General features: G+C 42.0%; 1 protein-coding gene across 1 annotated transcript in view; it reads left to right on the forward strand.

Annotated features, from left to right (window-relative positions):
- Window positions 1–7,830, forward strand: part of KCNH1 (potassium voltage-gated channel subfamily H member 1) — a 499,689-nt gene extending 491,859 nt beyond the window's left edge. The window contains exon 11 of the mRNA XM_027871485.1: window positions 5,968–7,830. Within this exon, the coding sequence (XP_027727286.1) occupies window positions 5,968–6,825 (858 nt within the window). The 3' untranslated portion in view covers window positions 6,826–7,830. The remainder of the gene's footprint in view (window positions 1–5,967) is intronic.
- Window positions 7,831–13,491: the final 5,661 nt, after the last annotated feature.

Here is a 13,491-nt window from a genome sequence, read left to right on the forward strand (position 1 = left end):
CTGTGAGCTGGTCACACTCGGTGCTCTTGCCAGGCATCAGGGCCTTGTGCCACCTTTCTGAGAGGCATTCTGGCCCTGGGCCATCTCAGCATGGATGGAACCATGGGGGCCTGGGGGTTTGCTAGCAAGTTCTCTGTCCATGACTCCTACTGCAGCCCCTGATTGCTCAACTTTGAATAGATGTTCATAGGGGGCTACGAATAAAGTGCATGGTCATGGCCATCACTCCCACACACCCACACACACACTCACACAGAGTGTGACTTCATTCTATAAAGCCAGACTAAAGTTAAGATAATGGGGACTAAACAGCAGCTTACCTCTTGTCCGCTGGGCCTGGCCTCTGGCCAGTTCAGGGAAACGTGGCTTAGTGCTGAAGGGCTGGGATGACGCAACAAATCCTGGGTGGTCCTGAGCCCTCCCCTGTGACAGTGGCAAGGCTTCAGGATGCTGCATGATACCAGAGTTCCAAGTCCTTTGAGCAAAGAATTACATGCAAGCACTGACCTCCATGGAGTATTATGCTCTTACTAGAACAGACAAGTTGAGGCTGGGGGTAGGGGGAAAGGGACGGTGCTGCAATTTACCTGGAACTACACCACCCTCTGGGGTCCCAATCCTCCAGTGCTCCTGCAAGTTGGGGAAGTAACTCACAGGGAATGTTACATGAATAATAGTAGCTAATAAATACTATTTATGTAGGACACTTTTATAGACATTACCTCATTTAATATGATCACCTTAGGAGGTAGATACTATTATATAATTATTTTCATTCTAAGAATGAGGAAAACTGAGGCTCATACAGGTTAAATGACTTACCCTTGGGTTAACACAATTGATAATTATTTAAAGAAGAGTTCAAACTCAGATCTTCCAAGTTCATTGCTCTATCCATTATGCCATATTGCCTCTTTTAAAATTTGCAAGTAAACTCCAAGACCTCAAAGGATTAATGAGCAAAGAAATGGAGTCAAATTGGCAAGAATTCCTAATGACTGTTAGGCGTGTAGACCAGACCTGTGATTTCATTGGCATGGGGCGATTCCTCTACCAATTTAGATTGACACTTTCTCTACAATTGAGTTGATTATATAGAGAGTTTCCTGGAACTCTGTAAGATTGAATGACTTACCTAGGATAGTACAAGCCAGTATGTATTAGAAATGGGACTTGATGGGGAGAAAACTTGGAACTCAAAATCTTATGGGAATGAATGTTGAAAGCTAAAAATAAATAAATAAACTTAAAAAAGAAAAGAAAAAGACATGGGACTTGAACCCAGGTTTTATTGAGCTTAAAGTGGGCTCTCCATCTACTACTCCATGATGGTGTCTCTTAAGACCATGGGCTACATATTTTGGTATTCAGAAGAGGAGCTATGTTGTTGGTCAGTCCTCATTACTGTAGACTGGTGAGTCCTTGCTTAGGCTACTCAACTTGTTTGGCCAGGGCTGGGCACCCATTGACATTTTAAATGCACTAGACCAGTCTGCTGACTGAATCACTGAATGCAGCACTTGGATAGAACATTTTTTAAAAATATAATTTTTGTAATTTTTGTTGAGGTCTTTTGTTCTTTATATCATAGTCCTTTCTGGATATACTCTGCACCAAATGAGTCCTCTCTTGTGACAAAGAAAAACAGTTAAGTAAAACCAACTGATGCTATGATCATGTCTGGCAGAGTATGCCAGCAATCTCCCTCTCACACATCTTTACCTAGAGGAAGGAGGTGTATTTCATCATCAATTCCCTAAGACTAAGATTGGTCATTATGATTACTCGGCGTCTGGTTTTCTTTTAGAGTTTTGTCCATTTCTATCATTACTTCTTCAGTGTGGTCTGAGGACCTCTGGGGCTCCCTGAGACTCTTTCTGGAGGTCCTAGAGGTCAAAACAATTTTTACAGTAATACTAAGACTTTACATGCATTATTAAAATGTTCCTCCCTTTTCCAACTACATATCTGGGTGAGGCCAGATTTTCTTTATATACTTCAACCAAAACAATATATTGCAACAGATTGAATGCAGAAGCAGAAGTGAGTATCCAGATATCTTCTATTAAGCTAGATATTAAAGAGATTTGCAAAAATGTGTAAAATAATGCCACTCCTCACTAATATTTTATTCTGTAAAAGGTAATTATTTTTCATAAAAATATATTATTGTTAACAAGTAATTGATTTATTATTTTAGATAAATTAATTAAAATTTAATTTTAATGGATGAAATTATCCATTTTAATTTCTAATATGGTAAATGTTAATAGATATAATTAACATAAACAAAAAATTCTTCAGAGTTCTCATTTTTTAAAGTTTTTTTCAATATCTTCTGTTTCTTACATCAGTATAGTTATCCCAAGTATCCCTTCCCTTTCCCCTCCCAGACAGCCATACATATAACAAATAGTATTTTTTTAGAGAGAGAAAAACAAATCAACACAATTGATCAATATATTGGAAAAGTCCAAAAAAATGTGTAATGTTTAGTAACAACTGTGGACCTCCCATCTCCACAAAAGGGTGGGTTGGGAGTGTCCTCTCATATTTCTTCATTCAAGTGGTCATTATAATTTTGTTCTATTTACTTGTAATTTTTTCTTTGGTGTGTAGTTCTCATTAATTTTTAAGAGTGTAAAAGTGTTGGGGCAGCTAGGTGGTACAGTAGATAGAGTACTGGCCCTGAAGTCAGGAGGACCTGAGTTCAAATCTGGCCTCAGATCAAACACTTGACACTTACTAGCTGTGTGACCCTGGGCAAGTCACTTAACCCCAATTGCCTAAAAAAATAATAAAAATTAAAAAAGTGTAAAAGTGTCCCAAGACCAGAAAGGTTGAGACTCTTACTGATTTACATTTATTTAAATCATCCTGCATGTTTTCCTTATTCAGTTTACTTCATTCTGCCAAAGTTCATTCAGGTCTTCCCATATTTTTCCATGCTTTTCATTCATCATTTCATTTAGTGCAGCAATATTGCGGTTTACTAAGCAATTCCCCCAAACCCACGTTGTTTCCAGGTTTTTTGTTACCCTCAAATTGCTACTATAAATATTTTTGGCACAAATGGGGCCTTTCTTTCTATGTTTGACTGGCTCGGGGCATATGCTTGCTTAGATAAGATATTTAAACAAGGAACACATCTTGAATTTGAATCCTAGGCTCTGTTTCTTACTAGTTGTGTGAACCTGGGTAAATCATAATCTCTTTAACCCACAATTTTCTCAAACATAAAATGAGGATGACACTATGTTAGAGGTTTTTATGAGGAAAGTATTTTATAAACTTTAAAATTAAATACGAGTCGTTATTACTCTCTGTAGTGCTTCAAGCTGTCCAAAAATGGAATGGGCTGCCTTATAGAAGGCAATGAACCCACCACACTGCAGGTATTCAAGTAGGGGCATGACAGCCACTTGTCAGAGAAGGTATAGCAGAAAATCTTTTACTAAGCTCCTGAATCTGGTTCTAATTGGATGATTATTTGTTTCTTTGTTTTTGTTAGGCAATGGGATTAAGTGACTTGCCCAGATCACACAGCTAGTGAGTGTTATGTGTCTGAGGCCACATTTGAACTCAGGTCCTCCTGACTCCAGGGCCGGTGCTCTATCCACTGCAACACCTAGCAGCCCCTCTAATTGGCTGATTTCACAGAATGACATACCTCAGAGCCCACCTAGTCCAGCTCATACCTAAACAAGAAACTCTTCTTTCACATAGCCCACCACTTGCAATGTTAGGAAGCCTCAACGAACCTTTCCAATTAAGCCTCAGAAGAAAAAACAGGAGCATCCGGGAGAGACTCAGTCACTACTCTTGTTCTGTCCTCTGAGGCTAAGGAGAACACCCTGAATCTTGCTTGCACATGAGAGTGTTGCAAATACTCAAAGATAGCTGTTATGCTTCACCTCCTCCCCTCCCAAACTCTCTCTTTTCCTCATTAAATACTCCTAGATCCCTAGAGGTAGTTAGATGATGCAATGGATAGAGTGCTGGAGTTGGAGTCAAAACCTGAGTTTGAATCCTGCCTAGCAATGGGATGCTGGGCAAGTCACTTTACCAACTTCAGCCTCAATTTACCCATCTGTAAAATGGTGATAATAATAGTACCTACCCCATAGAATTGTTATGAGGCTCAAATGAGATTGCACATGTAAAGCATTTTGCACACTTGAAAGCATTATCTAAATGCTATTTTATTTTTTTCCTTAATAGTGTTTTATTTTCTTTTTAATTATATGTAAAGATAGTTTTCAACATTCATTTTTGTAAAATTTTGAGTTCCAAATTTTTGTCCCTCCCTCTGTCCCCTCTCCCCCCACCTCAAGACAGCAAGCAATCTGATATAGATTATACATGTACAATCTAAATGCTACTTCATCATCATCATCATCATCATCATCATCATCATCATTATTAGTATTAGTATCATTCACAATTGATGTTTAAGTGATAGGCTTTCACATTTCCACATTCTGCCTCCCATATGAAAAGTTAAACAATATAAAATAGTGCCAGAGATGATGATGATAACTAATATTTATTTAGTGCTTTAAGATTTACAAAGCATTTTATAAATACTAACTTATTTTCTTCTCGCAACAACCTAGGAGGTAGGTGCTATTATTATCCCCATTTTATAGATGAGGAAACTGAAGGTAAGGGAGGGTAAATGATCTGTCCAGGATCATACAGCTAGTAAGTGTCTAGGACCAGAACTGAACTCAAGTCTTCCTGATTCCAGGTGCATCTCTCTAGCCACTACACAACTAGCTTATCTCAGACACTTCACAAGACTGAATCTAATTGCCAAAATTATGGCAGAAGAAGTCAGTGCTATGAGAGGAAGGCAAGATCACCATTGGCTTGAACGAGCTGGGAAATTTTCATGAAAGAAGCAGAATGGAAACCAATTGTCAAAGATGACTAAAATTTGTGGAAAAGAGGAGAGAAGGCATTATTAGGAGGACTTCCCATTCTAGAATTTTAGGGTTCTGTGTCCTGGAAATAGGAGATATCCAGGGAAGAATTCCTCCCACCTGCTTCCTGATATCTAAGAATTTCAATCTATAATGGACGTAGATGGGGAGGGACACCTACCTGTGAGTCTTTCAATGTCTTCAATAAGAAGGCACATAATGAATGCTTCTGGTCTTTGGTTTCTCACTTAGCTATTTGGTAGCCATGAATTCATTTAGCCACATGCTATCGTGGATGGCTAGGTGGTGCAGTGGATAAAGCACCAGGCCTGCAGTCAGAAAGACTTCTCTTCCTCAGTTCAAATCCAGCCTCAGACATTTACTAGCTGCATGACCCTGGGCAAATCACTTAATCCTGTTTGCCTCAGTTTCCTCATCTGTAAAGTAAGCTGGAGAAGGAAATGGCAAATCACTCCAGTATTTACCAAGAAAACCCCAAATCGGTTCATGAAGACTAGGACATGAGTGAAAAATGACTAAACAAATAGTGGAAAGAACCCTGGACTTGAGTCAAGAGGATATGGGTTCAGATTCCACTTCTAATACTAGTTCGGTGACAATGGGCTAGTTCAGCTCATTCACATGTAGCCTCGAGACCACGGGTTGCCCACCCCTAGGCTAGTTACTTAACCTCTCTAAACCTCTATTTCTTTACCTGTAAAAATGGGGATAATAATAGCACCTACCTCACAAGGTTATTGTGAGTCAAAGTAGATAATGAATTAAAAGCACTATATAAATGTGAACTGATTTTCAAGATTATTATTAGCCAGATGATTATAGGCACATCATCGTGAGTTTTCTCATCTGTAATTAGTCCAGACTAGCTAACTTTCCAGTTTTCTTCCAGCTCTAACATTCTATGATTCTCTTAAAAACATTCGGGTGGGTTGAAGATCCCCTGTGATGACAGGGAGGGTAGACATGGGCTGCCATCATCGTCCATCTTAAACACCTCCCATGTCATTTTTCCTTGTTGCAGATTGTGTTTCGGAAGATCAGCGATGTGAAGAGGGAAGAAGAAGAGAGAATGAAACGGAAGAATGAGGCCCCCCTGATCCTGCCCCCAGACCATCCTGTCCGGAGGCTTTTCCAAAGATTCCGGCAGCAGAAGGAAGCCAGACTGGCAGCAGAGAGGGGAGGCCGGGATCTGGATGACCTGGACGTGGAGAAGGGCAACATTCTCTCAGAGCACTCCTCTGCCAACCACACAGTGGTAAAGGCCAGTATCGTCACTGTCCGGGAAAGCCCGGCCACCCCTGTCTCTTTCCAGTCAGCATCTATCTCAGGGGTGTCAGACCATGCCAAACTACATGCCCCTGTGTCTGAGGGCCTGGGCCCCAAGGGAGGAGGGGGGGATTGTCCCCGACGCAAAGGTTGGGCTCGTTTCAAAGATGCCTGTGGAAAGGGGGAGGACTGGAACAAAGTCTCTAAGGCCGAGTCGATGGAGACGCTCCCTGAGAGGACAAAGACATCTGGGGAGGCCACACTGAAGAAGACGGACTCTTGTGATAGTGGTATCACCAAAAGTGACTTGCGCTTGGACAATGTTGGTGAGACCAGGAGTCCTCAGGACCGCAGCCCTATCCTTGCAGAGGTCAAGCATTCCTTCTACCCCATCCCTGAGCAGACTCTTCAGGCCACCGTGTTGGAGGTGAAGCATGAGCTGAAGGAAGACATTAAGGCCTTGAACAACAAAATGGCGAACATTGAAAAACAGCTCTCTGAGATATTAAGGATATTAACTTCCAGAAGATCTTCTCAGTCCCCCCAGGAGCTGTTTGAAATATCGAGGCCCCAGTCCCCAGAATCAGAGAGAGACATTTTCGGAGCAAGCTGAGAGGCCCATTTATTTAAAAATTAAAATAAAAACATAAACATTGCAAACCCTCTTCCAGAAACACATGCATAGAGCTAACATTTTCTTCTCAAAATAAGATTTTCTCATTGATGGAAAATCAGTGAGGGACCAGTCAATCCAGCATGCCCCCCACTTTCTGGACAAAGAGGAATTTACCACCACCCTGCAAGATGGCACTTGTGTTGGAAGTGTCTTAGCACAAATTTGGAAGAGGGGGTACACTGTTCAAAGAGTATTTTCCTTATCTCCTCAGTTTGGACATTTTTTTTACTTCCATAATATTTGTAAAAAAAGAAATATAGAGGAAAAAAAAAGAACCCATCAGCCTTTTTGAAGATTGAAGGGGGTGGCTGGGAATGTGTTCACCACTATGTGACCTTCAGCTCCTTTGCCAAGTCCCCAAAGACTCTGGAGGGTGTGAGAATCACTAGCACCATCCTGCTGGGCTGCCTTCCTGTACATTTGTACAGCCAGTATCCAGTGTCATAGTATATTTTCATATCATAAGAATCATTTGTAACAAGCATGGGGGGAAGAAGGGAACAGGTGGGAGGGCAGAACTCCTTTTATCCCTTCATCTGTCTGGATCAGGACCAAAAGACAGATGCAGGTGTTGTGCCTCCCGCCAAAGGTTAGAATCGTGAAGCCGTGGGGATTTGCCACAGGGCCTGAAACCCAGTGGGTTACTCGGGGATATGCAGGCCCCAGCCCTCTCTCTTGGTCTGCAACCAGTGACTTAGATTTTTATGTGTCTCCTAACTATTTCTGGGTCCCCAAGGCTGCTGAATGCCGGCATAGAATCTTGATCTCTCATTCCAAAAGAGTTAAGAGCTGAGCCAGTTGTTTAGAGGGTGAGAGATAGTCTCCTTACCCAGGATCATTAGCAGGTCATTTTTTTTTCCTGGAGATCTCACATGGACACTGGGTACCTCTAAGTGATTCCAGGATCCTGATTGACTCCTATCTCCAGATGCAGTTCTCTACCTTTTGGACAATTATATATACATATACATATATATATATATATATATATATAAATATATATATATATATATTAGCCTTTGCTTTACCTTTGTCCTTAGCCAGGAATCATTGTGGGACGCTTATAAGTCCCCGAGTTGCTATCTCATAAGCAGAAATCCTTAGGCTGACTTGTAAGAACTGTTCAAAAATGGAACAGAATACCACATTAATAATGAGTTCCCCAACACTGAAAGGATTCAAGCAGAAGCTGAATAACCACCAGTTGAAGATAGAGAGGGGGATGCCTTCCCTGGGCTCCCCAAATGGACTCAGTTCAGAACTGGAGGTCATTGTGGGACACATTTTGGAAAAGCCAAACACTCTGTGTCTTATTCTCTCAACATTAGAAATAGTATCAGAAAGCAAAGAGGGAAAAGAGGTTCAAGTATTATGTTTTGGAAAAGATAAAAGGAACCAGCATTTCAGGAACAAGAGTGTTTGAGAGCTGGCTCAGCCTATGGTCCCATACCCAAACAGGGCCCCAAATCCAGGCCCATAAATCAATGATCAATGCAGAAAGACCCTACCCCAGCCAACAATTGTGATCCTTATCCCATGATGCTTGGGGGCTTTCCAATGCAACTGGAGTTACTTCCCTAAATATTGGTTTCCTCCAGCAATATTTTGGGATGAAGGGTAAAGAAGGGAGAGGGAAGTATCAGGCTTTTGGACCACAGATGATTCTGGAATATGCAAACCTCTGACGCAAGGTAAAGTTGGCTTGAGGTGTGCCCTACGCAAAGGCAGCAGGGACCCAAAAAGAGACTAGATGTTAGAATTTAGTGCTGAGAGCTTAGCATTAGAAAGCCCAGGATTAGAAATGCAGCTGTGTCTTAAGCATTGCTGGCCAGCTGGCCGGACAAATCAGCGACACTTGAGAATTCCTGCTCCAAGTTTTAATGAAAAGCATCTTCTTGCATGGACTCTGTAGTGGGGAATGTGACCACAGAGCCACTACCTTTTGCTTATGCTAGTTAACATCGTGAAATCAATCCTCTTAAGGACTCTGAGGTTACGGTGAGCTGACGTGCTAAAGCACACAGTGCTTCTGAAAACTTTGTCAGGTCCCATTCCCCTATCTTTGCTCTGCATCCACAGGAAGCACAAATGGGCAATTGGGTGGCCTTGGCCTTCCAGTTGCTCCCATGGGCCAGCACTGTCAGGTTCTCTCTCCCATTCCCCTAAGAAACTAGGCCCCCGAGTCCAAGGTTATAATCATTCCCATGATGATGTCAACACATGAAGAGCTTTTGTTTGAGGATGATGCAGTAAGTTGCTCTAAAGTTGACTCTGTGGTGTTACCTAAGTCGTGGACAAAAACACGTATGATGAGGAGTAACATTTCATTTCTGTGAGGACAGATGCCAGTGCTTTGTAAATTTGATCAAAGCTTTGGAGAAAGCTATAGCCTCCTACTTCCCATACCATCCTCCTACTAACTTGACAGATTTTTTTTTTTTTTGCCTCTCTGGTGCTTAATCAATCTATCAACAAGCACCTTAAGCACCTTTTAAGTGCCAGAAACTATGCTCAACACTAGGGATAAAAAAGCAAAAATGAAACAAGCCCTGCCCTCAAGGGGCCTCCATTCTAATTCACCATTCATTCCAGTGCACCATGCAGTAGAGGAAAGTGAGCAGAGCACACCAATATCTACATCTCCCAGGTTACAGAAGTCTCTACATGCTTTGGTCTCTTTTTTCCCTTAGAAATAATGAGGGGAAATGCTGTAAACTGTTTCTGAAACATCATGTCCCACCTTTTCTTAAGCAGGGCATGTTGCAAGAGGAAGGAAAATCCTACGTCTACTTCCAGGAAGTATTTGATTCCAGAGTCTACGCGTGCCAACTGCCAGCTCCATATTTCTTCCTTCTTTCTAACACACTCCAAGGATCAGGCCAGAAGCAGTGTTGAGCCAGCAGGTCTAGCAATGTGCCAGCCAATAGAACTATTCTTCCCCCTTCTTCCTCTTTCAGTTCCATCACGGGAGAGGCAGCGTGATATATTGGAAAGTGACCCAGGTTGGGAGTCAGAGGACCTTATTTTGAATCCTGCCTTTCTAGCTGGGTAACCTTGGGCAAATCAACTCCAGACCTCAGTTTCTTCATCCATAGAATGAGAGGATCAACCTAGATTGCTTCTGGGATAAAGGTTATTGACTTGGATTCCATGGATCACCCTTGCCCAAAGGTCTGTGGATAAATTTCAGGGGAGTCTGTAAACTTGAATAGGAAAAAAAATCTTTATTCTCTAACTGAAATTTAGAATTTCATTTAATTATTTAAAATAGCACTCTGAGAAAGGCTCTACAGACTTCACCCATAGACACCCATAGACACCCACAGACACCCACAGACTGCTAACAGGGTTCATGACAGAAAAAAGGATCAAGCACCTCTGTTCCAAGATGTCTTTAAGCTCTAAATTTATGATCGTGTGATCTTACTTCATGGCATGGACAAATTTGTCCGTTAACACGCGATTCAGGGTCAATATGGGCTTGACCTTTCTTGGCTCAGATGGTAGCTCTTGACCTTGTGGGATGACCCTCTTTTGGGATCATCTTTTTGGGATGTTCCTAGCCTAGAAACTCCCAGAGAACTGTTTAAGATTTACAGATGTGCTCTTTCCCCCATAGTCTCCTAAATGTGGCTCCTAGCTCTCTTCAACCATAAAGACCTACACAGTCTGGAGTTTGTAAAATGATAGATTTAGAACCAGCCAGCACTTCCAAGGTCATCCAGTTGTCCAATCTCCACTTTTTACATCAAATCCAGGGTTTCTTCTACTGCACCATGCTGTAAAGGCAAGGGAGCACCCCCACACTATTGCAGAAAACTCTGCCTGGTTTGCTGGGTTTTGTCTTGGGGAAGACAAGGAATAAGATTTGTTGAGACCAGCCTAGAGGAGCCAGCTTCTCCATCTTGCTCTCAATATCTCAGAGCCTGGATGTTGACATTGTATTTTACGAGTGGGAGCAAAGGAATATCCGGAGGACTTCTAGGCAGGACATTGTCCATCTCACGATGACATGGCTTATGTTCTGTGTTGTTTTGTGGGTGATCCCTTACTTCTGAGTATAAGCATGTGTGTCTTCTGTCTTTCATTTGCCTTCATTGGTGATTTGAGGAGCATTCCACCTTTTTTTCCCCTGAAAAAATATTGAAAAACATCTTTTTTCTCCTTTTTATTTAACTTTTAAAAATTGTACACGTGTTTGGCTTCAGTCTGCTTTTTGCTCCAGTCAGTCCTCTGCCAGTCCATTCTGGGTGAACAAGGTCTGTCTAAGTGCTTTAAATAATAGTGACCTGTCTTATCAGCTACACACATGGTAGCCAAGGTGAATATGTGATCCCACTGGAAATCAGCTGTTAAGAGATTAGATACAGGGGTGGGGAATCCAGTTTGAATTCAGTCAAAGGGCCACACTTGAGGACCTAGAAGGCCACATATAGCCTTGAGGCTGCACAAACAAAACAAACACAGACAAACTAAAAGATTTTCCCATAGGCATTCAAGAGTTGACATACTCTGCTTTTTTGGAGAGCCATTACCTTTTTGCTACAATGAAACACAGACTTTTCTTTGAAAACCATTCACAGTGAGGTCTTGCAGGCCAGAGTTAAGGGCTCCACCAATCATGGGGGGGTGGAAGTGGGGGATCTTGTGGCAGTCCTTTGCTGTATATATCAAACCTTCTTTATCTTGTTTAAGGCCCGGACTTGGTGTTAGTTCATGGAACAACTAAATGTTAGAGGCAGAATTCGAAGCCGGGTCCTTTGACTCCACAATCAGTTGTCTTTTCCCTACTCTCTGGGACATCCAGAAATGACACTTCTATTTCCTGTGGAGAGGTGTCCGCAGGAAAGAGTGTCCTGGGAAGCTTCCCAAATCCTGGTATGGAATGGCATTTGGAGTGCCCTGGGGACCTCCTGAAAGTGCTCAGATTCTTTGATTTTAGGGGTTTCGTGCCTATTAAGATGAAACTAGGGGTAGGCAACACTATTTAAACAACTGTGATCAATACAAGCATCCGTAAAGCTTCTCAGTATATGAGCATATCAAACTGTTGGAAATATTTTCTCTTGTTTTGATCTCTTCCACGATCCTTTCTTCTTGTTGCAAATATTTTTGTTTCTCGATTTCCCTCTTAGGTCTGATGGGCAAACATGAAGCCTTTCTCATGTATTATTATATTCTCCCAGACATGCTTTGAGAGTAGAGGTTGAAGTGAGGCATTAATAAGATGAACATAGTTTTCCATCCCTGGGTCAAAGGGGAAGGAGCTAAGCCAAATTACTGAACTCTTGGTCTCAGTTGTAACCTAAGACTGAGGGAAGACACAGTCAAGTCCATGTTCCAATTCCTCCTTTGAATGCTAGGAGCCCAGATGGAAAGCACTGATGTTCCATTTAGCCTTTGGCAATTAGGACATTTAGCCTTAAGACCCTTGAATTAAATGTTAACTCTAATACAACTGCCAACTCCCTTTTCTGTAGTACTTGGTAGTGCCCAAAGAGGCGACCCCACTGATGATTTCTGGGAGAACAAAGGAGGTCCTGTCCAGTAGGTAATTTGTTCTATTATTCCACCTATTGCCTTCTAGTTCACTTCAATCAAAATGAGGCCTCATCTCTCTCTCAGATGAGGAGACAGTCCTCTTGGCACCAACGAACACCATCAGAGAATTGAGCCAGCCTTTTATTATAGATGTTGATGTTGGGAAGAAGTTCTTTGTTTTTCTTTTTTTAATGCAAAGATGATCATAGAGTTCATAGAGAAAGAGGCAGAAGGGGCTTTGGAGGTAATCTAATTAAACCCATCTCATTTTACAACTGAGGAAAATGAGGCCCAAGGAGGCTACGTGACTTACCCAAGGCTTTGTATAAATAGTGTCAGAGGCAGAATTCAAACCTAGCTGCTACAGTATAAGGGATGTTGAACTGGGAGGGGTTTCAGAGACCATCTAGTCTTAATCACTTATTTTACACAGAAAGAAACAGATACAGAGATCATGCAGGAAGGATTTTTGGGAGGGAGGGAGCCAAGGAAGGAGGGATTTGAAATCCAGGTCCCCTGACCCCAAGGTCAAGTGTTTTTTTCTTCTGTGCCACATTGCTTCACTTAGGGAAAGAAGGTCCAGGTTAGGGTAGGGCTCATGGCAACCATAAAACCAATGCCAGTAGACATCAGAAACTGGAATCAACGCAGACCCTATAGAGCCCACATGAGTTCACTAGAACTAAGACCTTTCCCATGGTCCAATTTGTTTCAAGTGGAACTGGTGTCATGTGAGTCTCTTGGGATGTGTCACTCCAGTTACATCTCTGGAAATGGCTCCTCTCACAAAACTTTTTTCTTAGAGTGGGTAGGTTTTTTTTTCCCTTCCCTCAGTGACCTCTGAGTCATCAAATGCATCTAATTATCTAACGAGGAGGTCAGGAACCTTGTCTGTCATTGAACTGCCTAGATTAAGAAAGATGCCAATTCCTCATGAATGTATTGCCTAATCATTCTGACCCTTGGTCAATATTTGTACATCTGTCGAAAAATGTCCATGTTCGATATTTCTCTGAGGCTGCATGGACCCTTTGGCACGGGTACAGCTCCTTTTCCTGGGGC

Source organism: Vombatus ursinus, unplaced genomic scaffold (assembly GCF_900497805.2).
Source record: "Vombatus ursinus unplaced genomic scaffold, bare-nosed wombat genome assembly UNPS02014798.1, whole genome shotgun sequence".
NCBI classification, from domain to species: domain Eukaryota; kingdom Metazoa; phylum Chordata; class Mammalia; order Diprotodontia; family Vombatidae; genus Vombatus; species Vombatus ursinus.